The sequence below is a fragment of the Bicyclus anynana genome, chromosome 22 (genome assembly GCF_947172395.1).
Source record: "Bicyclus anynana chromosome 22, ilBicAnyn1.1, whole genome shotgun sequence".
NCBI classification, from domain to species: Eukaryota; Metazoa; Arthropoda; class Insecta; order Lepidoptera; family Nymphalidae; genus Bicyclus; species Bicyclus anynana.
The window spans coordinates 411,195-436,780 of record NC_069104.1 but is presented as its reverse complement, the minus strand read 5'-3'; the positions used below and the strand labels follow the sequence as shown (position 1 = coordinate 436,780).

Below are 25,586 nucleotides of genomic sequence, written 5' to 3'. Positions count from 1 at the left end.
GTGTGGTCTTTTCAGTGTGGGGTCGCCATTCTAGCATCTTGCGACACCCATGTCCATCGGCTCTTCGAACTATGTGCCCCGCCCATTGCCACTCCAGCTTTGCGATTCGTTGAGCTACGTCAGCGACTTTGATCCGTCTGCGGATCTCCTTATTCATGATTCGATCTCGAAGAGAAACTCCAACGTCAGCTGCGTATTATGATACCATAATATTGAGATACGAGTAGAGATAGAAAAAAACACACATATAAAATTGTTTTAGTTAACACTTTTATTTAACCTGTTTTACATTACATTAGCAGATAGAATTAGGTATGGCAATATTTACAGCTGTGCTGAATAAGTACCGTCAGTAGAAAAAGAACGCCACTTACAAAATAATAAAAAAACACATTGAAATTATTGCTTTTTTCATTTGCGTTTTCTTTTCTGCTGACCGTACATGTCATAAATCCTCTCGTGTGGTTTTTCACTACAGTTACATTACAATAGTTTAATTATTAAATTCGTTTAAATATTATCTATATACAATAATATTTCTTATATCCTAGTGTATATGGTACATATTGCAATGCGCTCTGTTGGAACCTTTACACGTATCGACATTATAACGGGCAGTTAGTTCCCTAGATCATTTGAAAAATCAGAGTCGTTATTTTATTTGATTATTTTGTACTCCTCCAAAGTCTTCCAAACGTTTAGATTTATTCATAGTTATTTTAAAAAACGGAGGAGCTATTTACAATTTTCTTTCCTGGTTCAAGAAATCGTAGACCAGCTTGCTTTAGACCATCGTTTCCCAAAGTGGTCCAGGTGGGCCCCCAGGGGTCTATGGGAGACTCGGCGGGGGTCTACGTTGACATAAAAATGGAGGTTTACGATTCGTAACCGGGTTATTCCCGTCGATGGTCCATGATAAAATATCTGGTTTCCGAATGGGGAGTTTTCTAAATAAAGTAATTTGTGCTTTCTTGTGCTGCGAGTAGATATCAAAAATTAAGTTGAAATAACTTTAATTTTCTCTGGACATATTTACTTTTTATCATCCACTTACAGCAGCACAAGCAATTGATTAATTAACTAAGTATCAATTCTCAATATTTTTCTAAACTGTTATTCAATCAATTCTCATTATTATTTTTTTAAACTGTTATTTCTTGGTTGCCGTTGATTCAGGTGCAACGAAAATTTCAATATCTCATCACATATTTTGTCAATTTTTGGGAAATTTAGCAGGGGGTCCATGGGAACCATTAAATTAGAAAGTGGTCTATGAGAAAAAAGTTTGGGAACCTCTGCGTCTAGACAATCGCAGCGACAACACGCAACAATGTAGTCGCGTGCAAAAGTTCCATAACTTACTAACTTACTTAGTTTTATATTTACATTAGATATTCCAACTTAAAACTGACCCCATTAAAGTATTTGACAAAAGTGAGGAGAAAGGTATTTGAAAGAGGGAGGAGAGTTGTTAAGTTGGAACATTTTTGCATGAATAAAGATACCCTTTTTCTTACAGTTTTATTAGAAATGAAGATTTTTTAATACTGGTAACATCGATTACTGATATTATAGATCTCGTAAACATACATAGAGATATACGATAATAACATACGTAGAGACCAACATCAGTTTTGGTTTACGTTAAGCAATCAACTTCAGTGTAATCAGCCTCTTTTAATGGAGCGAAAAATAACATCGTATGTGCTAACTTCTGATCACTTTGACGGTGCCAAGCCAGTAACATATTAATTAAAGCCGATTCTGAAAGAACCACGGGAAAGAACTGTCTTTGAATCCTAAAATTTTATGATTTAATCGGCATAACTGTTTTGGCACCGCCTACGAAGTGATCAGAAGGTAACACATACGATGTTATTTCTCGCTTTTTAGTTTATTGTTGTGATTATGAAGTCGGTTATTTTGGCAATTTCGTTATTTTCATTTTAACACAAAATTACTAAACCGAATTTCATGAAAATTAAACGACACCAATCTGAAAGTAGGTATACTCTTTTGAACAAAAAAAGAATTTTCAAAATTGGTTAAGAAATTGAGAACCTGCTCCTTTTTTTGAAGTCTGTTATAAAGGGATATGGAACTTAGACCATGCCCCTCGGTGTTTAGTGCGGCTACTTATAGATGTAATTACATAATTGAAGTAATTAATACTTATCGAAATAATACAGTAGAGCTTTTGAGGCTTCGATACTTGTAAATGTTGGTCTGTAATGAAATATGCTTGTTTTATATTTATATACTCGACATAAATCTACTTTATTGCTGAAAGGTGCAACTTGTGGTTAGCCTTTAACTAATAAAATCAAGCCAAAGTACTCAGATACTATTAAAACAGAGTATGTTCTATAACGAATTAAGTACACTTCTTAGCAATAAATTTGACCCACCTTTAGATTTTACAATAATTATTACATTATCAGTTAATTTTGAAATATTATCAAAATAAACTTATAACGTGTTAATTTATTTTTGTCTACAATATGCCTTACTTTTTATTGAAAGTGTAGTAAGATCTATATTCAATTCACTACCACTTGGCACCAAGAATTTTAAAAAGAAATTTACAGAATCACTTAACCGAAGTACTACGTCACAAAACGTTTTTATGTAAAACCTAGTTACAGCTTACAATAAATTACTTAAGTATCACATAGTATAATTTATTTACAATACTTATATCTATATTCATTTCTTTTATACATAGCATTCGATTTATTTTCCGAATTAACAATTATTTGGTTTTAAACAATAGGTTTTTAGACATGTAAACCTAAGTGGATTTACAATCTCTAGTGTATTGGTAAATTTAATGGTCATATCAAAAAGTAAGCAATTTCCTAAGACTTTAGTTTGTTATCCTGATCAGCTTACTAAGAATATTCTTGTGTTTTTTTAGTGTCTAATATTTAAAAGCGTTACTATGTAGAGATCGGTTTGTCACCTATCCAATCGGGTTGAAGTAAACTCGAATGCATATGGAATTGAAATAATGCTACTTATGTAATAATATATGTCACAGTTTCAATTCCATATGAACATAGGTACATTATCTCGCAATCAATAGTGTTTAAAAGTGATAATACGCAAAGTTGATTGGCTGATTATCGTCAGAAGTTTCGTTCACATTCACACTCACGTCGTCACTGTCGAGCGACTCACTGGTTTTAGTGTCTCGTCCTGTCTCGTCCCGGACCTGCCAGTTGGACAGATCGAACGGCGTGTCATTAGTGTCTCTATAATTGTAATCTTTTTTATAATCGTAATTGTAATAATAGTTCTCGTAGCGGTCACTTTTGGCACTCGCGTAGGCGCCGTCCTGTGTTTGGAACGGCTCGGAGCGGTCCGGGTGGGTCCGCTCCGTGGTGTTTGGCGCGGAGGGGTCCACGCCGAGGGGGGATCACTGTCGGTGGTGCGGCATGTGCAGGTGGAGGTCCAGGCGGGGTCGCTTCGCTTCATCGTCGTCACTGCAGCCGTCTGCGTCGTGCGTTTCTTGTTCGTCGCACTCCTCGCCCAGCTCCTCTTGTTTACGTTTCGCGGTAGCCATTTCTGCGGCGTGCTTTTTCCGCCACTTCGTTCTTCTGTTTTGGAACCATACCTGGAAAGGAGAAAGAGTTTGTTAAGTTTTGATAAATTACAATAATAATATAATTGAGTGAAGGTTATAACAAACACGCGGCAGGTTTTTGTAAGCCTCCAACTAAAATATCGAATTAATTTCAGTAAAAATGTTTGAAATGCGCAAGAAACCCGTTTTATTAACACAGTAAGTATAGTAGGTTGCTTTTCACAGTAGGTACCTAAACTTGGGTTTTTGATATTGTTGTAATAAATTAAGTTTATACAGATTTTATAAGGCATTAATACCTTTTGGTTGAGTATTAAACTCCAAAACGAGTTCCCAAAGTTGGCAGTAGTCGTAATTGTGAAGTTGCAAGTGGCAGCCATTACGCAACATAATCCCAGCTCCTAACTTTCAGGTTATTTGCTGTAGCAAGTTAAAATGAGCTCGCCGGCGCAAATTTCAGAATTATCTAGCCATAATTTGGCCTAAACTCAAACAAAATGTGCTCGCAGCGCTGGCGGCGACATTTTACATTTGGAAACGAGCCACTAAACTCGATGTTTGTTTTCCCTGAAAGCCAAATATAAAGAGCGGGTCAACATTCCCCGCGCCATGTGAACCTAATCTGTACGCCCGACATCATAATGCCTCATTAAATACCGCCTTTTGAGTCGCAACGGGGACTCGTTGCATCTCTTTCTTTCGCATAAAATCTTGTCGAGGGCGATAAAGACAACGGCAGTAGCCATGTTCTACGGTAATTAAGGGTCGTTTTGCAAATTACACGGTACTTAACCAGCCATATAACACTCATTAATCACTGGGCCGGGGAGTCGCCTGTCCCGCTCTGTGGCACGCTGGCGGGTATACTCTGTCCTCGTCGCACGGGCTCGGAGCGGCAGACAGGAGTTTAATTAGGTCATAAATACATTTTCATGATTAGAGCTCGCGTCGATCCTTGGATCGCTTCGCTCCGGTCGGGCTTGTAGTGGTGCAGGAGAGATCTATTCACAAGTGTGCAGTATCAAGGACATAAACAAGCCATCACTTGCTAATTAGTACCTATTGTATTGTTATATAAAAAACATACAAAAACTAAAACGAAATTAGGTTTGTCTTCCTCAGATAATATGAGAGCTGTGACCACCTCCATCCTTGATTCTGATTGATTTTACTTAACAAATGAGTAGATTGAAGGTAGCACTGTCTAGTTTTTGATGAAAATGGGGGGTTGATTTAGATTTCGATTGAGGTAGGATTTTCATTCCGTATTGGAATAGTTTTTTAATAGCAACCCAGAGTTGGGAAGTTGGTGATAACTCTCCCATGTCATGTAACTGTCGTTCCCGGTCATTATAATTAATATCTCCTACTGATAGATCGGATTGATCAGATTGGATGTTGGAGTTTAGTGGTGGATATAAAATCCAAATCCTATAGAATTAGAGGCCTGATCCTGCATTAGGTCTTGAAAAAATAGGTTGCTGATGATTAATGACATAGCTGACTGACTGACTAACTGATTTCAAAAAAAGGGTGAGGTTCTCAATTTGACGTGTATGTTTTTTTTAAATGTTCGTTACCTCATAACTTTGTAATTTATTAACCAATTTTGAAAGGGTGTACTTCTAGATAGATAGATAGATCCCATTTAATTTTCATGAAAATCGGTCCAATAATTTTGTTTTCAGTAACTGAAATACGTTTTGAAAGTCGCTTAAATTTTCATGTTAAAAAAGATTATACTTAAAAAGAAAATTGGCACAAACTCAAATAGATACGTCCATTAAAACATCGCAGCGCTATCACTGCTCTGACAGTGACAGCAAAGTCTCCTCGTGAACTCCACGGAGCAATCTGCATTCAGTGACGTCGTTACCGGTTACGTTCTTTGTTATTTGACACTTCAGTTTTATTCGCGTCATCATCTCTGGGAGTATTAATAACCATTCCCTCTTGATGGCTTTGATGTCAGCTAATAAATGTTTATTTTAATAATTATAATTATGTATTGAGACGTGATAGCCCAGATTCGGAGGGCGTAGATTCGAATCCTGTCCGGGGCATGCACCTCCAACATTTATGTTATGAATATCACGTGTCTCAAACGGTGAAGGAAAACATCGTGAGGAAACCTGCATACCTGAGAGAATTATCTGCATATGTGAAGTCTGTCAATCCGCATTGGGCCAGTGTGGTGGACTATTGGCCTAACCCCTCTCATTCTGACAGGAGACTCGAGATCAAAAGAGAGCCAAATATGGGTTGATATTGGTATATATAAACTATTAATTGAGCTTAATTTTACGCAGGTCAAAAAATGGAAGTTGTAATCGTACCTACAACATGTAACATTATAAAATTAAAAATGAAATGATTATTTTAGCCTTTTATTTTTTGGTGTGAAGTCTATTTGCGATGTGTCAATGTGAACATTTTCTGTAATTTATTGACCTAACTCCTCTCATTCTGAGAGGAGACTCGAACTCAACAGTGAGCCGAAAATGGGTTGTTAATGATGATGATGAATTTCTTATCCCAAATAAATAACAGATGAGGTAAGTATCAGCGGTGAAAAGTTTTTTTAAAAAGTTACTTTTAAAAATACATATTCATTGTTTTACTGTACATATATGAAAAACGTTTGTATCACGCTGTATTTTTCTTTCGGACGGCTTACCTTCATCTAAATTCCATCCTTCGCCACTGGTAAGTATATATTTCTTATCGTCTATCCTATAGACAGACATGCCTGTCTACGAGTAACCATTATGTACTCGTAGTACAAGATGTTAACTGCGTGTACAACGTAATCGCGCGGTCGTGCGATTACTGTACTATAGTACTGACGGCTAATGTACGAGTTCGGGAAAGTTATGGGAACGAACGAGGATTTCCATGGAGATATTGTTGTGGTGTACCTACTAGTGAGTGCTAGTATGTCTAATTAAATACGAGTATCTACTATATCCGTGCACAAGGCTTTTAACTAGGGCAAGCTTTATACGTAGGTACAAATTGTACTAAAAGGAAAATTCCTTCTAAAGTACAGGTTAAGAATGAGTCATTTTGATCTTCTTAGTATATAAATTTATGATATAAAGGAAGCTACATAATGAAAGTTCGAATCAATTGAATATCATTTTGTAAAATATGTTATCTGTAGATAGATACCTTTACAATTACACATAGCTGCACAGATTACATATGATACACATGTTTCATTTGCATTTGAAAACTCATTGAGCTAGGTTAGAGACAAAATACCCTACGCACGTTTCACTTGACGTTAAGATACCCCCAGGAAATATTGTATAGGTGAAAACAAAGGTTCATTGCAATAAAAAAAAAATCACTTTTCAACCAATTTACAGTGCCTAAACATTAGTTTTGAACAAAACAAACAAACGCTTAAGTACCTACTAGTAGGTACAAATCTTATCTTTTTACATTACCCCAAATAAGATAAATATGTTTGATTAATCAAAAAACTTTACGTTCCAAAAGGTTTCATTGCTGTTTAATTAAAAAGAAGCGAGTTTTAAGTGCCTTTTTGTTCCTAAATGCTATCAAATAAAATATCAAAAACATTAGCATGTTTTGGGAAATAATTAAGCGATGTAGGTAATATTTTTCGCAAAACAGTTTTATTAAGAAACGCAACGCTGATTATGAATTTTTAATGAACGGCGTCAAAGACTATAAAATTTTCGGTATAAAACATATTATTGTTATTTCAAAATATAATTTTCTTTAAAATTTTACATCTCACATATACTGCTTGGCTTCAACGACATTTTAATAAGAATACTCGATACTGGAACATCACATATAGGTAACACAAGGTAAATAAATAACCCCATCTTTTATTAGACCTATATGTTTGGTTTAATTTGAACGTTAAAAATTAATCCTGGTACAATTTTTTTTGTACAATAGAAATAAATAGCAGGAATATTTATAAAATTTAAAACAAACTAATCAATGAAACTCTACGCCTTAGCAAAGCTGAGGAAACTGAAAAGACGTAATATTGACATAGACGTACAAGGGGAATTCACTAAAAGTATCAGAATCAGATTTATTGTTCTATGAAGTAAATGGTACATGAAAGAAATAGGACAACAAAGATAAAAATATCCTCCATTTTGTAAATATGTAAATGTTTATTTACTTTGCGATGTTTTAACACAACAACAGTTGGTGTCACAAAGCACCCAAACTTCCCCGTGAGCCATCAAACTCGCTGACGTATGTTTATTATTATATTTACGAGCAAACTAAACAAGTTCGCACAACAGTATTATTACATTTATTATATCCCACTGTTCCTTCCGTTCCCATCTCACCCCCTGTATTCAATTACTTAAGTGCTAAACGACGAACCGCGGAGAATACAATCGGCTCTTTCTCGCGCGGCTATAAAAGTAATGGTCTCTCGTTCCCGCGGGGAGGGTGAGGTAAAAGGGTAATTATGTGAATATCTATTATTTTTCAAGAGTGGTAATGGCTCTATAGAGGTAAAAACCTCTTAGCTTATCCGCCATGTTTTTCCCTATACGTGGATATTTAAACGTTGTGTAAGTTATAGAGAGGTCAAAAGAAAAACGTGTTATTAAAGGAGCTACTAATTAGCTATTTTTATTTTATTGCGTAGAAACAAATTTTTAACTTGTAAAACACATCTACATTGACTTTATAAATTTTAATTATTCAAACTACTAACTCACTCTGAACTGAAGCCGTTGGTACCAACGTAGCGTCGTCGTTAATATAAAATTTCCATTCAATTTCCTTTAATATTTTCACTAAAACTATTACTCATTTTCTCATTAGCCGCTAATAATTTAGTTTCAATACATCTTCATACAAAATTAATTTATTAAACCAATTATCCGCTCTACTCTCACCTGATATAAATCTCTGTGGCGTGTAATTATTTCGAATGAGACGTTGAATGCTCAGTGCTTTATACCGGTTGTATAGGCCCGATGTGAGTATGTTAATAAGGTATTATAGTGCTATTATGGAGTTATGGCGCCGTGATAATAATTATTGCGTATCATTTCACAATTAGGCATCAAAAGATGTATTATAGAAGTCTGTCTGGGAAACGTCTTATAGCAGGAACCTATTTCATTTCAGCTAAAGCATATTGTATACCAGACGACCAATAGCCGTGGTAGCAAAAGTTACTGGTTGCGGCCAGAGTTGCGACCAGAATATCCTGTCATGAAACGGTTAAATCCCGGGCTATTGTAGTAGTTATTCTGACCGGACAATTTTGACTGGTAGGGCTTTCGCTGTCACAGAACTAATGCGTGAGCGTTTATAACAAAAACATACGTAGCTTGGTCGCAAAACAGTCGCACTGGCTCGGTCTGCGGCCAATAACTGGCAGGTGCGATCAACAGTGTGATCTCCATAGTATTTTCCGTTATCCTGGTCGTTGCGACCAATGGCCGTAGTAATGGTCGCCTTAATATTGTTAATTCAACTTATTTCCTAACATCATCCTAATTTATTATAGGAGATAATATGATTAGGTAGATATAAAAATTTTTGATAGACTGGTTAAATCCGAAAACTGTTGGATCAAGAGTCGGATACAGAAGGCAGTGATGAGACGGCGCGTATTGTGAGGAGGTTCCTCACTCTGAAGCCGGTTGCTTGGGCACTCAAATGTCCTGCACCGGAAGAGTTCATTTTTATAAATTTTTAAGTGTTTTGTATTATATTTTTATATTAATAATGTTTAATTAAAAAAAAAAGATAAATAAATAAATTAGAGAAAATTTGATAGCGTATAGGGACGTACAATGCTACAATGATGCTACTACATGTGAGCCAGTTAGTAAGCTAATTAGTCAGTTAAGTTATTAAATATTGTTGTAAAGTTGTTTTGGGATTTGAATAGCCAGGTTCATGATAATTAATAAAGTAATAGGAAACCTATTAATTAATGTAAACAGAGGAGTGTTGTGACACATACTCTAGCCTGTATCAATTCTCTGGTGATTAGTCTTTTTAGAAATATGATCGAATAAACGAATGGCCTGATGTTAAGACTTGTAAAGAACACCTCCTTCTATGCGTTACTTAGTGCCAATCAATAAGGCATTGATATGTTAAACATCATCTGCCTGTAATAATCACAAGGCAATCACACATAGTATAATATTTTTATATATATCACAATACAATAGGTACAATATTTTTTATTAGGTCTATAGTTTAACTCATTTTAGTTCTTTTTGGTTATTTATTATTAAGTTTATTTTTCAGTTTAATGTCATTGTAGGTATTAGTTTAGATTATAAGGTTGTGTTGGCTGTGTTCGTGGCGTTACCCAATCTGTGGTTCCAACTGAAAATCAGCGCTACGTGTCCAAATTCAAATGATCACGTAGCATTATGCTGAGCTGGGGCCATTTTCTGGGTTATGCCACACATCGCAGGGTATTGTCCTGTATGTCATGGTGTACTGGTGATATTGTGATGTGTGGCATAATTTCGTAATAAACGCATTTTTCTTTCTTTCTTTCTTTCTTACATTTCACACTGGAATACAGTATTTCTTCTTGGCGATATCAATAAGCATTGTAACACTTTATCGGACGGAGATAGCTGAAGGAAATAGCTACCGAATAAACTGGCCCCCTAGCCATGTTACACATCAATTCTCTATCTATAAACGCTAATGTTCTGAAAACTAAGACATGTACGAGGATGACTTTTGTTATCGATAGGTTTAAATAGGTCACTTGATCAACCTACTGGAATAAATCAGATGTGTCATTCCCACAGAACATAAAGCACTTGAGCTCGTGGTCATTTCCATACATTTTATAGTCTTTGAAGCGTTAATGTGTGTAGAAAGGAAATCGATGTGTAACTGTGGCTAGAGACCCTGCATTTATAACCTCTTAACATTCGACGACGGTGTCCCGAGCAGATGAACAGCGAGCATTAGTGAACCCACAACGTAGCGACAAATCGCGCGATTACCGGCACGCGATAACGCGTGACAAACGACGCGCCTAATGATGTTCGGCTCCACCGCCCGCCCGCCCGCGCCGCCCGCCGCCCGCCGCCCGCCTCGCCGCGCGCGCTTGGGCGGGCGGACTCACGTCGCGGGTTCATCTTCAGGGACATTAGTAAGACAACAAGTCTTACAGAGATAATGTGGTTTTGAAAAATGGTTGTATATATTGTGGTCTAGTATCTACTCGTAAGTGCTAGTGTATGTTTACAGGTTGAATTTTACCGTAAAAGTTAAATTCATACAAATGAAGAAAAATTATAAAAAGGGTTTTTTTATACTCTCACAATTGCCTCGTGGTTCCAGTGGTTAGCTCATGCGGCTTAGGAACATAATGTCTGAGATTCAAGTGTGTCCTATGACTATTACCTATTATTGAAGTATTGATGTTATCTTTTTTCCAAGGTTGGGAAATCAACCGGTACATTGGTGAACATGTTATTACTTCCATCACGGTTATTAAAATTAACGACTAATAGTGACTATAACAGTTATCATTGATCATCCTGAGACTCCTACGGCAAAGGCAAGCTGGGTCTAAGCTCCAACAAGAAGGGAGCCTGCCCATGAAGTCAAAGTCAAACTCCAAATTCACTTAGACTTAGTTTACGAGCATTTTTGAAACGATAGCCAATTTTATTATAGATAATAGTGATGAATTAGGCCGTTTAAACATGCTGATGATGATTCAACTCTCACAATACTATGATGTAGGTTTGTGATAAGCCAAGATACCACTGCATACATATAGGCTCTTCATTTCGTACAAATGATAAAAATTAATAACAATCAGGCCAAGTGAACCTTATAAATGGCCACCATTATCGGAATACACTCGCTATCGCGTCCAAACAATAGATCGCGTCATCAATCAAACGCGCCATTCCGCATCCTTCGCGTCCGTGCATGCATGCAGCCAGCGAATAAAATGCATCGTACACGTTCGGAATTTCCGTGTTTTTTTTTTACCAGCGTCCATTAGTGAGCGCCATCGATCAAAAGCACAATTCCAATTTACCTATCAGCCACAAATTCTTCAAAACGACTGCCCGACTGCTGATAGGGAGGAAAAAATAAATTGCGCGGCGCGTGTCCGTGGTTTTTTTGACGTTTTCGCGTTTTTTTTTTTACTTTTTTAATCTGTATTATTTACCGTGTTGATATTCAATTCGATGCGATCGGTTTTCTCGTGGTCTTTCATGGTTAAATTAAGATTTCAATATTGATATTGGCCATGGGCTATATCTTCTTTCTAGAACGAAGTTTTATTGGAGTTTATGTTTTTCAATGATAGTTTAGCGTGTGAACGCGATTTGTGATGTGTAATGCAATTCTTTTTTAAATGCACCTTATAAGATTCATTACAGTACAATATTTTAAGATCATAACGCACTAACTTAAAAAGAACCTATAGCCATAACTCAAATGCTCTACACTGTACCTTGTACATGTGTTTTCTGTGCTTGTGCATGTTTTCTATGGCTGTAGATAGGTATAGTAAAACAGCGCTTAACTAAGATGGTGACTTTTTATCAGTTACTCAGTTCATGACGTCACTAAATACTGTGTGACAAAGTTAAATGTTTAACGGGAAAATTTAAGAACTAGTTTGTATTTTTAATCAAACTCATTTTAAGATATTTTTGTCTAAGTGTTTTAGTAATTCTGATAATATAAATCCTCTTTTTCTTTTCAGCTGGCCTATTCACTATTTTGTCTTTATTATTAACCTATTAAAATAAACATCAAATCAATTGAAAAATGTCATATAACTACTGTATGATATCCACCAGTAAGCACCGGATGACATTTGTAACATAGAATCTCAATTTCGTTTATTATGTCAACTAGCATACGTCAAAGATAGTGAGTTAGCCTGTAGGTCGTCATTGTCAGTTGTGTGGTAACTAATCACGGCCGAAGCTACTAGACTAAAATCATTATTAAAAACACCATTTGCGATTTTGACGGCCTCCGTGGCGCGGTGCGCGGTGCGCGGTGGATTTACAAAACGGAGGTCCTGGGTTCGATCCCCAGCTGGGTAGATTGAGATTTTCTTAATTGGTCCAGGTCTGGCTGGTGGGAGACTTCGGCCGTGGCTAGTTCCACCCTACCGGCAAAAACGTACCGCCAAGCGATTTAGCGTTCCGGTAGATCGCTGCCGTGTAGAAACCGAAAGGGGTGTGGATTTTCATCCTCCTCCTAACAAGTTAGCCCGCTTCCATCTAAGACTACATCATCACTTACCATCAGGTGAGATTGTAAGGGCTAACTTGTAAATAATAATAATAAAAAAAAAGATTCCTTCTTTGAAGTTTTAACGAAACAACAGGAAGAGCGCTCTGCATTCAAAGAACATAAATCACAAAAGGATTACGGCGGCTACTAACTCGACGTTATTAAAAAAACTCATTTGCAAATTTGGAAAGACAAGAAGATATTAAAGCGATAAACTTAATTATCTTCAATTTGCCCCGAGGGGGTGGAACCCTTTCTTTGTATTTTTTTAATGCCCGTATAAAAATGTTGATGCAAATATACATGATGCCTCGAAAGTTCCACGGACTCTGGACTCAACGCTGCATGAGCCTGGGTTCGAGTCTTGTCCTCTTGACTATTGTCGTATTATTAACCTTGAAAAATTTGTGTTATGGTTATGACTCAAGTAAAAATATTCCTACCTATTGAGTAATTTTTATTAGAAATGAAATTTATGTAAACAGTTGCCTAATAAATTTACTCCGGATCATTATACCATTCGTCATCAACCCATATTCGGCTCACTGCTGAGCTCGAGTCTCCTCTCAGAATGAGAGGGGTTAGGCCAATATTCCACCACGCTGGCCCAATGCGGAATGCAGACTTCACACACGCAGAGAATTAAGATAATTCTCTGGTATGCAGGATTCCTCACGATGTTTTCCTTCAAAAGTTGGAGGTGCATTCGAACACACCCTCCGGAATCGGAGGCAGAGGTCATATCCACTGGGCTATCACAGCTCTTCATTATACCATACGTATTACCAATCGATCTTCTTCTTGAAATGCCACTAGGTATACATGAAGGTCGACGAAAATTTTTGTTACTCAATATAAATACAGCAGTTCTAAATAGTGATGAGTGTTTTTAACCGTTGTTTTTTAGTCAGAATTTTCCGTTTTCCTCCTTCCCACGTTACTTTTGTCCTTAATCTTACCTTGGATAATCAATTACAATTACAATTATCAATAATATACAATATTGTAATCGATTTATTTATTTAGCGTAGATATTCAGAATATTCCCTATACGTTGAAGTTATTTAAGCTAGAAGCATTTGAAATGTGGATTTCAAACGCTTCTAGCTTAAAGCTTCTAGCTTCTTTGTTGAAGCTTCAGTCAACTTCCATGCGCAGTACAAAAAAATGAATAAAATAACAGCGTGAAATACGAAATTGCATATTTCCAAGCAATAATTGCTCCATAAATTTCCCAGGTAAACAAATCATAACAAATTAACTTTCACATTTAGATGTCATACTAGTAAGAACATACCCTATTTTTTGTTCAAATGGTACAAAACAATTTACAATTGTATTACATTCAAAGTTAATTCCCAACACAAAACGGTGACGTCTCCAATACAAATCACACCACGTACAGAGCGGACAGCGAAAAACAGCGAAACTTTGCCAATTAAGAAAATGTAATTAGTACCACCCCCTCCCCTGCGCCCGCACAACCCCCGCGGACATAATTAAAGCGAATCTTGTTGTAATTTTGACATTTCATTTTTTCCCGCCGTCACCTTCCCTTATTAATTAATTTCAAAAAGTACCTCTAAAATTTAATCTGTGCTCGTCTTTTTTTGCGTTGACATTATTTTTTTTTCTTGCCCAAGAGTTAATGAAATGGCGGAGATTTTTTTGATAGCGCAGCCTGTCTTTTTAGGTTCTATTTTGTTTTTTTTTTGTTTTAATGCTTCTTAACTTTTGATTAATGGACGTTTCGCTTTTCTTTATTAATTTTGGTATAATTAAGTTTTCTAAATTATAAATGTTTGTTAACTAGGAGAATGCCGCGGCTTGGTGTGGTTGGTTGGTTGGCTTAGAAATCCAATTTGGTTTAGTCTGGATATAAATAGTTAACATATTTATGATATCTAGACAATTTTCCTGTTATGTATGTAAAATATAACGTGTCATCTAAGATATCATTTTAGTCTCCGTCCCCACCCTAATTTATCTACTTTAAACCAAATTACAAGAAAAAGACTTAAAACTCGAAGGTACGTATTATGCGTACATAATAAAGTTGTAGGTATGCTCGTAAGATTATTCAAAAACGATTTTAATAGAACTTCTTTTTTTTAAAAACTAATATTTAACATATCTATAGAAAAAGAAAACAAACGACCTCTTAGTATTATTAGATGGTTGCGTTTTCAAATATGGGTTAATCAATTTTATAAAAAATATGTATATGTATGCTAAGAACATAATATAAAAATAAGAATTAAAATATTATAATAAAAGAGGACGCGATAACAGCAACAACATTATACAGTGCCATTAAAAACATAGTTAAAAACTACATTATTTTTAATTTAAACTGTATAAAACGGTATGAGTAATAAGGCTTGGTGCACACGCCACGCGATAACATTGTGATGCAAAGCGATATAGCCGCAGCCGGCCAATCTCGCTATCTATTACATCGGGTGTTTTAAAACGAGGGTTCTGCAGGCGCTTGTAATCCCGCCCTTATCTTGTTAAGGCTCTCATCACCGCGGGTTTTTGAACTGTTTAAAAAACCGGCCAAGCGTGAATCCGACTTTTATTCTGTTTTCAATTTTGTGGATCTAAGTAAATTACTTCAAATAACGATTATATTGTTATAAGTTATTATTAACTTGTACATTCTCTTTAAAATAATCGTAGCCGTGTTTGTTAGCTAGACTAAAATTTTCTCTCATTTTCCAATACATTCTTCCGATTTTAGATGTTAGGTATTTTTAAAATTTACACCGAAGATTTTAGAAATTGAATCAACCTTTTACTAAACTAACCAGTAGGGTTATAAATGCTTCAGAATGATTTTTAAAAAAACTTTTTACTTTCTTATATCAACCAAATAGAAGTTTAATAAAGTACATGATGTCATTTAGTAGGCACAATTACCATCTGAAGAGGGTGTATCGTTATCAACTGACCTTCAAGCTGTTAATTTTACTAGATTTTTTTGGCAGAAAGAAAAACCTCAATATTTCATACCCAACCCAGGATAGGACCTTGTGATTTGAAGCCACATAGCTAACCACTGGACCAATGAGGCACTTTACATTAACTTAGCTTCATTTTAATAGGAAAGTGTAAAAAGGTCGTGTAATGACGGCACATTACCACAAGTCGGCGGCCGGCGCGCGGCGCGGCTTACTTGTCATTTAAATTTAAATTAAGGAATTAAGCAACTTGTTGTGACGCGCACTCACGCGTTCGTCTCGCCCTCTCGTGGGTGTGCAGCTTTACATAACGCTTCATTGCGTGAGTACACGTGTCACGGCTCAAACTTTAGTATTTTAGAATTACTATCGTAAAACGACCAGAACTCGCGTGGTTTTATCGGAATATGATCGAGTTTGGAAATCTTAAAGGGGTTCTTAATCATGAGCACGTTCATCAAACGCAACGTTAACCGATTTGTAGGTTAGTACAGTAGTGTTCTGCCTATAATCTGTTTCATTATTACAAGTAGGTTATTTTTTAATTTATTTATTTTCCACTGTAGAACTAACAAATATAGTCATATTTTTATATAAACCGCTGCAAATAACTTAGGCATAAAAGACTACCATGCGATAAAAAACTGCTGAATTTGTTGACAGCATTTTTCAGTTGTGAGTGTTTCTAGTTTAATTTCCAAGTTTGCGATTCTGTTTATCGCCATTATTTTCGAGGTAGTTAGTGTACGCTTACGATTTCTTATTGATCTACAAGTAAATACATCAACACAATGACATGCGGTTTCCGCGCGGCGCGAGTACTCACCCTCGCTAGGGCCGCACCGCCGCTAGCGCTCACAACAACTTAATGCCGCCATTTAAATTTAAATGACAACTAAGCCGCGCCGCCCGCACTGACTTTAGGAGCAAATGTACCGACACTGCTGACTAACTATTAAAATAACATTTATTAAACATGCTTTATTGATGCGTAATGATGACAGCCTTGTTCAGGAAGTATAGGGATTTTTACGATAAAGCGCTTGACTCATTGTGCATTGGACTAGTAATACTGTAAACTTATAGAGATTGTTCCAAGCAATAGACTGCTATGTAAGCAATATTGTATGAAATGAAATATCTTATATTTTTGTAATTGTAAGCAAGGACTTACATTGAATGCACTTGCCTATTAGAAGGACCCAGTATAGGCTACTTTAGAGAACCACCACGCTACGCCAGTGCAGTGTAGGCTAACGTAAATGATAATGTTACAATTTTAACAACCACTGATGTTAATGATAGTGAACTACTGATGATGATCACCAACTTGAAATTTTTGATTTACATTTCTTGGAAGAAGGAATAGCTGAGACATTTAAAACACGACCCAGGTCTTGAACCCAAGACCTCGTGATTGGAATCCACAGAGGCAAGTCACTTGAGCAACGACGCAATTTGTGTCGCCAGTGTGAATACGTCTTTAATGTATCTTAGGACAAGAGCAAAGAGATAGAATAAGAAGAACGGTCAGAAAGGGTAACATTACATTTTTTTTCTAATTTTATTTTATTTTCTCACTTACGTTTTAAAAAACATCAATTTTAAATAAAAACCGACCGTAAAATTTGATAAACCCGATTTCCCAAAAATCCTAAACCATAAACAAATTCGCAAAAAACACCCATCCGTTATCCATTTTGTATCTGCGCTCCATTAATAACCTGGGTTTATCCCGATCCGGGTCTAATCTGGCGCTCATTCCCGCTTTCCACGGCCGATTCTTTTTCGCGCCAAAAAACTCCGCCATGTTGGCTGGGCTGTCGCCACAGATTTATGGCGCGGGATTACGGGCTTGATAAATAATAAAACAGTGCGTATCTGTGGTTTTATGGCGGGTTTCAATTTGTTGCGCGATTGCGCTATCGGCTAGGGTGCGATGCGGTCAATCGCTTCTGCCCTTCTGTCGGTGGGGGCTTGTCTTGAGTTTTACTTCTTCTTACAGTGCTACTTGTTCGCGTTCATATGGCAAACTCATTGTCTGAATAGCTCTAATATTCAAGAGCTGGAGCCAACACCGAAAGGTCATGGCATAGGTCATGGTTTCGAGCCCCGGTCGTCGGAGCAGTTGGAGAAAGGGAGCAACTGTTTAAGTTCTTGCCGGCTCTTGTCAGCAAAGTCTGCTTTTCGAACCCACGGGAGAATCGCTAGAAATAGTCAAACATGATGTTACAAAAATGCTTGTAAACAAAGTCTACTAAAATGAAACAGAAGGTAATCATAGAAAATATTATTTAGGTATAACGAAAACTTACTAGTCTCGCTTCACAAAATATTTAAGGTATTTTTTTTTGCACTTCTCATATATTACCTATATAGAATAAAATAACGTAATTGCACTTTCATTTGGATTATTTTTCAGGTCTCTTTCCATAAAGGAGAGTATTAGATTAGACCTTCATTATGGGAGGGTCGAATCATTATTGTAGAAGAGCAACTGTTAGCCAGCTCAGCAGAGTCTGCCTCCAAAGTTCGAACCAGATGGTCAAAAATTTACGCTAAGTACTTGTTTACTTTACGTAAACCTTTCCAGTTAGCTTACTTGAAATAAATGAATTGTAGTTATTTTTTTTTATTTCTTATAAGTTAGCCCTTGACTACAATCTCACCTGATTGTAAGCGATGATGTAATCTAAGATGGAAGCGGTCTAACTTGTTAGGAGTAGGATGAAAATCGACAACCCTTTCGGCACCTTTCGGTTTCTACACGACATCGTATCGGAACGCTAAATCGCTTGGCGGTAGGTACGTCTTTGCCGGTAGGGTGATAACTAGCCACGGTCCACCAGCCAGACCTGGACCAATTAAGAAAAACGTCAATCGACCCAGGACCTCCGTCTTGTACATTCACCGCTTACCACGCGCCGTCAAATGATTTCATTTATCAGCTACATAACTTTTATGATCAGTGCTCCTTTTACATAACCCCATATACACAGAAGTGTGCCAAGGTATGATAAGGTACAGCAATATAATGCTCACGTAGGCAGTTTTTCCCCGAACGGCGCAGGTCGGAAGGTACGATACAAGTTACGGGCGAATATAAAAGATATATCAGCACTAAAACAAGTCTATAAAACACAATAATATCGGAATCGCGTAGTAAGCACGTCGCCGGACCGTGGGGGGAGAGGGGGAGGCACGGACCTAAGGGCTGGCCATTTTTACCAAAAATATGGAACATACAATATTAATACGTAACCTTTGAACCAATTTTGAAGAATCCATGAAAAAATCAATTGAGCTTACATGAGAAAAACAAAGGAATTATTCAAGTGTTAGATTTCCAAATCTAGAAATGTACTAAGTGGTACACTGCACAGTTATAGGTATTAGATATGTTTTAGAATAACTTTTCCAATATAAATTTCAGATACGCTTCGGTCGTGGCTAGTCACCATCCTACCGGCGAACATTTATTTAACGTTCTGACAAATTAAGCGTTTTCCAAGTTACTATACCATCTTAATTTGCATCGTTACTTAGCAATATGTGATCAAAGTTGATAATTATCTTCAAGGGTCATCAAACTCTTCAACGCAGTCAAGGTTAAAAAAAGACCTTCAGATTTTTTTTTAACAAGTTAGCCCTTGACTACAATCTCACCAGATGGTAAGTGATGATGCAGTCTAAGATGAAAGCAGGCTAACTAGTTAGGAAGAGGATGAAAATCTACACCCTTTTTAGGTTTCTACACGACATCGTACCGGAACGCTAAATTGCTTGGCGGTACGTCTTTGTTGGTAAGGTGGTAACTAGCCACGGTCAGACCTGGACCAATTAAGAAAATCTCAATCGGCCCAGCCGGGCTTCGAAACCAGGACCGTTTTGTAAATACACCGCGCATACCACTGCGCCACGGAGGCCGTCTGATAGGTCTTTTTTACAATTTACAAGTTATCAGGTAACTGTAAATTGTAAAGCAGTAACCCTAGCTAGGGGTAGGAGGGGGTGCGGGGTGAAGGCGTGTCATAAAGCGGACAGCTGAGTCGTGTGTCGCGAATTGGAGCCGTTGGTGAGGTGGGTGTCTTTTGATACGTGATCGACTCACGTGGGACTGCGGACATCAAGGGAAAGATCAAATATTTTTTAGTTTTCCCGCTAGAAGATGGATAGATGGATGGTTTAAAAGTGATGCTTAAACAAATGATTATAGCCTTTTATAAACAATACCAAATACAATACGAATACCTCTTCATTTGAAGATTATATGTTCAAATATGGCCTCTCCTTTATTATGTGATGGATGAGAACACCGGCAACTAGGTACAGTAGCGTAAAATTCTTTTTTTAACTAACATCTTTTTTCTTATTTGGATCTTAAGCTTACCATACTGATTCAATGCGAGTACACTATAAGTATCAACGAATAGTTTTTAACGAATTTATACTAACGCATAATGATCATTACCATGTTGATGATGACCTACCCCTGTAGACAAGTGGCACGTCTATCTACGATCTCGATTCTCTATCTACGATCGCAAACGCTTCGAAAACTAGAAAAATGTATAGGAATGTTGCTGTCGACAGGTCACGTGATCAAGATCTGTCATTCCCATATATTTTTCTAGTTTTCGAAGCGTTAGCGATCGTAGAAAGAGATTCGACGTGCCACTTGGCTACTGGGGCTGTATCGGTATCTTAACGTACCCTCTGACGCGCGGGAGTGTAACACCAACAATACAACAAATTCGTGAAAGAAAAAAAAGCTCTATATTTCATAGCCAGAACCAGGACTCAAACACAGGACCTCATAATCTGAAGCCACATAAGTCAACCACTGAACCGTTAGTGAATAGGTCACACATATCGACACATTCTATTTATTCAAATCCCGATCATATAAAAACGTACACTTTAACATGTACTTGTCGAGAATTCCTATGTTACCCTTTACAAAATCAAGCAATCTAATCAAAGCCTTATGTGTACTTATACTAAGTTTTACTACACACACGAGCGGACCGAATGGGGGAGTAAAAGAGTGCAAAATAAGGTAGTATCGGAGGGAGCGGACACACGAGCGAACTTTGCCAATAACATCGCTACAGAGCACCACGCCTCACACCACGCGCGCTCTACACTTTAAACTTGATAAATAAAATCAATTCTCCCTGTTCTACCTATTTGCTGTTGGTTAGAATGTCCTTTTGTGTGTTACATATCAAGTTTTTAAGAAATTAAATATCGCGTGTCTCAAACGATAAAAGAAAACATCGTGAGGAAACCTGCACACCAGAGAATTTCTTAATTCTCTGCGTGTGTGAAGTCTGCCAATTCGCATTAGGCCAGCGTGGTGGATTATTGGCCGGCCTAATCTCTATCATTGAAAGGAGACTCGAGCTCAGCAGTGAGCCGTATATGGGATGATAACGACTCAGTCTTACATCTCATACGATATTTCATATTATTTTTAGCTAGTTATTTATACATTATCTATGAAACTGTGGAAATCACAGGATTATTGACTGCGCTACAGTTAGTTTCATGTAGGATGGTGCGGCTGTCAGTTCGCTACACTCTTGAAAGTTTGCCGCAATTCACGGTAATAGTACCTATGTATTATGAAACGTCACAAACAGGCCGATTAAAAAAGTATTTAGACTATTCTGTGGCCAATTTTGCAAGACTTTTGCAGACCGTCAAGACGAGAAAAATCGCGTATATCGCGACACGAGAGATACGAGCTTCTACAGCTCATCTTGATGGGAAAGGTTGCTGGTAGAAGAGGCGTTGGTCGCAGGAAGAAGTCTTGGATAAGAAACATCAGAGAGTGGACCGGAATCGCGAGCGCCGCACAATTATTTCGCCTCGCGAAGAACAGAGACGAGTTCAAGAAACTGACTGCCAACCTTCGCTGGTCGGAGAGGCATCCTAAGATCCTAAGAAGAAGAAGTGGCCAGCAACAAAAGTCTCTAATGCAGGCGTCACAAATTCATAGAATAGTGTACCTACCTATATGTATGACCGAGTATATACCTATATTGGTCATATTCATGTTCATCATTATACGTTAAATAGATTATTTTCTACCAAGAAAACACTAGCACTCGAGTCAGCTATGATGTGAACATGAAATTTGATGCGCTATCATTCGCTTGTAACGACGCGGTCTGCGCTACTCCACTCATGAATATATATTGCGAATAATCGATTCCCTCGTGATTGTTTTTTCGATATCCGATTCGATATTCTCTCTTATTGTTTTGTTAATGGATTGCTATGATTATTTTGTTCTGTCTTGTGGATGTAGGTCAGGTTAGATACTGTAATAGGGATTTTATTGTCTTCTATCTAACTCGTATCTCAAGTATGTTAATAGTGGAGCTTTTGTGACAAATCTCATTTCTGTTTAATTCTATCGCTTAACAGCATTGCTGTATTTGTGTGTATTATTATAAATGCAGGTGAAATTCAGTGCAGTTACTCTGATTATTCTTATTCTATTTAGTCCCGCATTCGGGAAACTACGCAATACTTTTTCGTCCGAAATTCTTCAGCGCCTGAAGTCTTCGAACAGTGTGTGTTGCCAGTTGCCATAGATGACCTATGGTTCCGAGACTTGGTCGCTAACTATGGGCCTCATAAGAAGGCTCAGTGTCATGGGCGATGGAACGAGCTATGCTCGGAGTATCTCTGCGCAAACGAATCAGAAATGAGTAGATGGAGATCCGCAGAAGAACTAAAGTCATCGACTTAGCTTACAATCTACAGTACGCATTTGTCAAATATGCTGATCATCATCATTATTCAATATCATATTTCCTTATTCGGAGAATTAAGAAAATTCTCTGGTATGCAGGTTTTCTCATGATGTTTTTCCTTCACCGTTTGAGGCACGTAATATTTAATGTCTTAAAATGCACACAACTGTTGGATTTGCATGCCCCGGACCCGATTCCAGAATCGGAGGCCGAGGTCCCACTCTACATCTGTGCTGTTACGGCTTAAATATGTATTTAAATAAAATGATTTTTTTGTCCAAAATACTGTTTTCAAATCGGCACAAGGTACAGATGACTGAAAACTAACTGTAGGGGGTCAATCTATTAGCAAAACGACGCCAACTGTTCCAAAGTGGCCATTCGCCAACAAAACACAATTCGATCGTCCCAGCAGCCAATAAATCCGGCCTGAGTAAGCAATAACTAAACACTACCGCCTCGCCTCGATGTTACGTCGATAATACCGCGATAATGCGCCGATTCGTATGCGATGCGCGCAAACCTTTATTATTATTTCCACATATTGACTTTGCGTTGTCTATGTTAGCTCCCCTCCCACTATTAGGGGGGTTGGGCGGTCGGGGGAAGATGTAGTCGTGTAGTCGAGCTAGACACATGTAGCGGTCGAAATCGATAGGATAATGCGTTTAGGATTGGCTCGACGTTTGCGGAACGTCTGTCTGTGTGTTGGTACAAGTTTACACGCCTCTGGGCTTGTTATGAGTTTGACTTTACGGTTACTGGTGTCCAGGTGTGATACTAGATGTACGTTGTTCGATGTCAGTTATGTAATGTGCTGCTATTTTAATTATACTATCGAGATTTCCTTTTACGTTACCTGCAGGGTATCATCACAACGGTCTGGAGCCGTCAGCATCCAGCGGACCCCTGTCCTCGGTCCACCTAGTGGGGGTTCGACCAACACTGCGCTTTCCGATGCGGGGTCGCCATTCCAGCACCTTGGGACCCTAACGTCCATCGGCTCATCGAGCTATGTGGCCTGGCCATTGCCACTTCAGGTTCACGACTAGCTGAGCGACTGGTTCGTCTGCGGATCTCCTCATTTCTGATTCGATCACGCAGAGAAACAGGGTGACTTTGAGCCTTCTAATAAGGCCCATAGTTAGCGACCAAGTCTCAAATCCATAGGTTTAAATCGTACACCGATGGGTAATTGACAGGCTGATATTGAGAGAAAAACGATCGCCTAATATAAACAGAGAAAGCTTTTCTTTCTTTCAAGAAAATTCCAGAGCAACTTTTTAGCTTGGATTCCGGAGGGTGTAGGTTGAGCTTGTTCAGGGGTGGTTTATCATTATCTAATAACTGATATCTGACATGTTATCAGATCCTCATCTTCATTATCAACCCATATTCGCTCACTGCTGAGATGCATGCTCCGGACCGGATTCAAACCTACACCCTCCGGAATCGGAAGCAGAGGTCATATCCACTTGGCTATCAGGCCTTATTATTTGTAGATAAACGCCAGATAAACATCCTATAAATATTATAAGGCTGAAGAGTTTATTTGTTTGTTTGGTTGAACGCGCTAATCTCAGGAACTATATTTCGATTTGAGAAATTCTTGCAGCGTTATATAGCCCATTTATCAAAGAAGGTATAGGCTACACATTATTCCCGTATTCCCACGGGAACGGGAACCACGCGGGTAAAACCGCGCGGTGTCAGCTAGGCATCCTATATAAAAAGTACCACCTGCCAACCCGCATTGAAGCAGAGCGGATATAATATTCCTGTAAGGAGAGAAGCCTTGCTCTGTGATAATGATGATAACCAGAGTAACACTTCCCTATGGTGCTGAATCTCTTGGACGAGGGCATGGTGTTAATCTCTTACTAAGATAGATACAGGGCAACTATTGTTGCACATATCTGAGCTTAATAACTTGACCAATGAGGCTATACCATACCATTTCCCATGCATAGATACAAATACACAAATAGAGGACAATTAATTGAGACGTAGCAGTGGATGAGTCACGCCGCACGCCGCTCGGGCGTCTAATCCGTCAAGCACACGTCGCTCAGACGTAGATGTTAATCGAACTAATTCCATCCCAGCATCAATCAGAGACGGAGCGTTACTCGAAAAATCAATTAATGCGACAACTCGGTGAGCGCGCATACGGTTAAATTAACCGCCCCAAGAGCCTATTTTAGGGTTCCGTGAAGATTTATTTATTTAAAAACTAGCCGACGACCCGCGGTTATACCCGCTTGCCGCTTACCGTGAGAATACGGGGATAAAATATAGGTAGCTCACAACTCACAAATAACGCGGCTTTCTTGTGGTAAAAGAATTTTTAGTCAGTTTAGTACCTAGATCCAGAGATTACCCCCTACAATACCACAAACTTTACCTCTTTTTAATATTTTCATTTCGCTTTTTCAACCAATTCGCTTAACGATACGTCTTTGGCGATAGGGTGCTGACTAGCCTCGACCGATGCCTGCCTCCGGACCGACAGACCTCCTGCATGTTAGTCAATTAACAAAATATAAAACCTTCAAATGATGCGAGCTGGTAGTAGAACTTAAGGCAACTCTATTTATAATTACAGTCATAATCTTATCTAAAATTACATTTTTATTTTCCTATTCTTTTCCTCGGGTTACGGAACCCTCCATATTATTGGTTGGGTCGCACTTAGCAGCTCTATCTTAATACCATCTAGGTTTAATACACCGGCCGTTGCACACAAACACACACGCAGACACAACCGCGATCTGTCGCACGCTAATGAAACACCGCTCGAGATGTTACGCACAGCTGATAATTATCTGTGCTTAAGGCGAACACTCTCCTCGCACACAGTTTACCCATGTGACCACTCTACAGATTCTGTACATGAAATATATTTCCAAAATAACTATCAGAGTGTGATTAGTGATCGTTAATGATGCCAAAAATGCAATTAGTAAAATTTTTGTCTGTCTCTCTGTCTGTATA

The 25,586-nt window shown here is 38.0% G+C and overlaps 1 protein-coding gene across 1 annotated transcript in view; it reads right to left on the bottom strand.

Annotated features, from left to right (window-relative positions):
- Positions 1-1,620: 1,620 nt before the first annotated feature.
- LOC112043871 (homeobox protein Nkx-6.2) overlaps positions 1,621-25,586 on the bottom strand; it is a 64,796-nt gene continuing 40,830 nt past the window's right edge. The window contains exon 3 of the mRNA XM_024079529.2: positions 1,621-3,616. Coding sequence (XP_023935297.1) covers positions 3,419-3,616 — 198 coding nt within the window. The 3' untranslated portion in view covers positions 1,621-3,418. The remainder of the gene's footprint in view (positions 3,617-25,586) is intronic.